The sequence below is a fragment of the Echinops telfairi genome, unplaced genomic scaffold, assembly GCF_000313985.2.
Source record: "Echinops telfairi isolate 266 unplaced genomic scaffold, ASM31398v2 ScPeMD7_5;HRSCAF=22, whole genome shotgun sequence".
Taxonomy (NCBI): domain Eukaryota; kingdom Metazoa; phylum Chordata; class Mammalia; order Afrosoricida; family Tenrecidae; genus Echinops; species Echinops telfairi.
The window spans coordinates 15,487,685-15,491,528 of NW_022103901.1; the positions used below are offsets into that span (position 1 = coordinate 15,487,685).

Consider the following 3,844-nt stretch of genomic DNA (forward strand, 5'->3'; position numbering starts at 1 on the left):
GGCAACCAGCTGGACGGCCCCATCACTGCCATCCGGGTCCGCGTCAGCAGATACTACATCATAGGGTGAGCTTCCTCGGCCGGTCTGTGCTCGGGAGACCTGGGCCTCTTACTCAGTGGGGGCGTCCTCGGTCACTTTGGGTCACATCCACGGTGCTCACCAGGTCAAGAGGGGAACACACGTGATGGGGGATACTTTTTTTAGGGTGCTCGGTGAAGACCTGCCATGCGACCACCCCTTCACGCCCAACCAGCAGGATCTAGGGCCAATCAGATAGTCATAAACTCTCTGGGGCCCGGAAGATTGCTTGTTCAGCGCCAAGCCCCCAGACCCCTTCCCCCCGCCCTGGGGTGACATTCTCTTGGCAACCTTCTCATCAGGCACCTTCCAGCTTCGCCCGATACTCTCCCAAGCCGTCCCCTTCTGATCCACGGAGCTGGGGAATCCTTCATGTAGAGCCGCACCGGGTCGACAGACAGGTCTCCTCCCCCCTCCACACGACAACTTTTTAGGTGTTTTGTTTTTTTGTTAAACCCTTTGCTTCCTTCCTTGGTCAGAGGGGGTGAGCGGGAGGGAGTTTGGACTTCAAATCCAAATTCTGACTCTTGGATCGACACCGATGGCGGCTGGCAGTCTCTTGGCTGAGCCCATCCGTTTGTTGGTAGAAGGAGGAGCTGACGTGTCCAGTATGACCAGCAGGACTCACTGCACCCCAATCCTGTGGGGCTGGCAGGAGGCTGTGTCCCCTCCGTCACCAGTTTGAAGGTCTCAGTGGGCAGGCCCAAAGGGCCTGAGTTCTGATCAACGTCTCCCCACGCTCCTCTCCCCTGCCCCCAGCCTCCAGGTGCGCTACGGCAAGACATGGAGTGACTATGTCGGCGGGTCTTCCGGAGATCTGGAGGAGATCTATCTGCACGCTGGGGAATCCGTGATCCAGGTGTCTGGCAAGTACAAGTACTACCTGAGGAAGCTGGTCTTCATTACAGACAAAGGGCGCTACCTGCCCTTCGGGAAAGACACAGGCATCAGCTTCAATGCTGCCCCCCTGTTCCCCAACTCGGTGCTCCGGTACGTCAGTGGCCGCGCCAGCTCCGTCATCAATGCCATCGGCCTGCACTGGGATTCCTACCCCAGTGACTGCAGCAGCTGCTGAGCCCAGCTTCCCCCTTGGCAGGGGCTCCCGGGTAGAGGTGTGAGAACGTCCTTGCCATCGACACCCCCGCCCCCCCAGACGGCTCAATAAACGAACATGGCTAACGCTGGTGTGTATGTGGGTGCCTGCAGCTGGGTTCACCTCTGACTCGGACTGACACGTGACTCTCTTTTCCCTCTGTCGGACGTCCATCTGGGCGAGAGAGGGGGAATTACGGGAAAGAGGCACTCGGGGCCTGGGGCTCTGCTCGATATGGTCTCAGAGATCCTGCCTTGGCCCAACTCCTTCTCCAACCTAGTTCTAGAGCAGTGGTTCTCAACCTTCCTAAGGCCGTGACCCATTCAGACAGTTCCTCATGCAGTGGTGACCCCCCCAACCGTAACATTATTTCCCTTGCTACTTCCTGTCATTGTGTTACTGTGATGAATCGGGAGACCCCTGTGTAAGGGCCATTCGATCCCCAAGGGGTTCACGACCCACAGGTTGAGAACCGCTGTCCTGGAGTGTTTCCCTAAACGAGAGCCTGAAGGCTGAGAGTCTCAAAACTGCTGTAGCGTCCAGGCAACTCAGAGTGACCCTAATGGGACAGGGGAGGACTCCCCCTGTGGGTTTCTGAGACTGGCACGCCTTCCGGGAGTAGAAAGCCCTGTCTTTCTCCTGTGGAGCGGCTGGTGGATTCGAACAGCTGACCTTGGGGTCAGCAGCCCAAGGTTATTTATTACCAAAAATCCCAGCTCTTTCCCTCCCCAGCTCTCCCCCTGCTTAGCCTCCCACCGGGAAGGCACGTCTCTGCCCAAAGGTGTCACCTGCCTCCTCTGACCTTAACCCACTTGCTGTGCGTGGGTGGCTTTTGTTCTTAACCAGAATCCACCTGACTCCTAAAATGTGACCTCTGCCCTCTCTCCCCATCCCAGTACCTCCCCACCGTCACCTGCAAGCCCCGGCGCCCTTGCTTAGCTTAGCTCTCTCAGAGCTGTCAGTCTTTCCTGAGGAAGCTACCACCCTCACAGCCCCAGGTTCTGCCAGCATTAACCTCAAAAAAAGAAAAAGGACATTCTATTGGGGGGCAGGGGAATGGGCCAGGATACAAAGTGTCTTTTTTAAATCGTTTTATTAGGGGCTCATACAACTCTTATCACAATCCATACATACATCAATTGTGTCAAGCACCTTTGTACATGCGTTGCCCCTCATCATTCTCAAAACATTTGCTCTCCACTTAAGCCCCTGGTATCAGCTCCTCATTTTTCCCCTCCCTCCCCACTCCCCACTTCCTCATGAACCCTTGATAATTTATAAATTATTATTTTGTCATATCTTGCCCTGTCCGATGTCCCCCTTCACCCACTTTTCTAAAAAGTGTCTTTAAAATAGTTCTCAGGGCTCTAAACCGAAGCCCTACAATGTTCTGATGGTTGGGGGGGCGCAAGAGAGGAGTGGAGAGGATGACTCATTTCTCGTCGTGTTTCAGAGACTGACACACGGACATATCTTCCCGGTTAAACAAATCAGTTACACGTACATAACTTTATAAACACATGTGAACATCATAGAGAGAAATGCATGCCCAGCCTGTTTCTATAACAATCCTTGCTGTCTGCCCAGCAATGGATTCTGTGGAATGGATAGGACATCACTGGAACCCTTTCTGTGGGGGCGGGTGGTGCAGTGTGAGCCATAAACCGTGTAAGTACACTCACATCCACGCACTGCCATCCAGCTGCTGTCGGCTCAACGACCCTAGAGGGCAGGGTCAAAGTGCTCCCTGTGGGATTCCCAGACTGTAACTCTTTACGGGAGTAGAAAGCCCCATCTTTCTCCTACGGACACCGTTAAGCACACTCTCTTAAAGTATACAATCCAGTGGTTTGTAGCACATTCATAAGATTGTACCACTGTATAATCCAGGACATTCTTATAACCCTAAAAACAAACTCAGTACCCCGTTAAGCAGTTCACCCCCCAGCCTCTCCTGCCCTCAGCCTCCAGCAGCCCCCGGTCAACTTCCTGTCTCTATGGATCTACTACTTCTGACCATAGATGGAACCGTAGACTCTGTGGTCATCTTGCCGGCCTTAATTCACTTTTCAAGAGCCACCCAGCGTATAGCAGGTGCCAGGGCTCCGTCGTTCTGTTTTACAGTTGAAGCTAATTAAATTCAATACCGTTCAATCTAACCGTGTTGACAGATCAGATGTCTGATCAGTTTCAGGAGCATTTCCAAGCCGGTGAGTCTCACGCTGCACCCAGTGGAAGGCACCGGCACTGCAGAGACAGCCACGGTGGCAAAGCATGATGGGGTGGGAGTCCTAGCTTTTGTCTCTCACTTGTTAAACGTTTCCAGGACATTTATTGGAAGAAGAATTTCTCTTATTTCAAAGAACAGATGCATCAGCCCGGGTAGACTAGAGAAACAAATTTATAGACACTCATATGGGTATAGGAAAGAGCTTTATATACAAGAGCAATTGAGTAGTGAGAATATTGATAAAACATCCCAGCCCAGTCCGGATCAAGTCTGTAAGTCTGGTATAGATACCAATCTATAAAGTCCTCTTCAGACTCAGGAAACACATGCAATGACGCCAAATGCAGGAAGATCACAGGCCAGAGGGTGGGAAGGCTTGTGGATCCAGTGGTGGTAGAAGCATCTCAGCGCTGGCGGGGGTCTCCATGTGGCTCTTCCAGGTC

The 3,844-nt window shown here is 52.9% G+C and overlaps 1 protein-coding gene across 1 annotated transcript in view; it reads left to right on the forward strand.

The window, feature by feature from the left end:
* ZG16 (zymogen granule protein 16) overlaps positions 1-1,153 on the forward strand; it is a 1,536-nt gene extending 383 nt beyond the window's left edge. Inside the window, 2 exon segments of the mRNA XM_030884411.1 lie at positions 1-65; positions 838-1,153. The exon segment at positions 1-65 is cut by the window's left edge and continues 6 nt beyond it. Of these exon segments, the coding sequence (XP_030740271.1) occupies positions 1-65; positions 838-1,153 (381 nt within the window).
* The last annotated feature ends 2,691 nt before the right edge of the window (positions 1,154-3,844 follow it).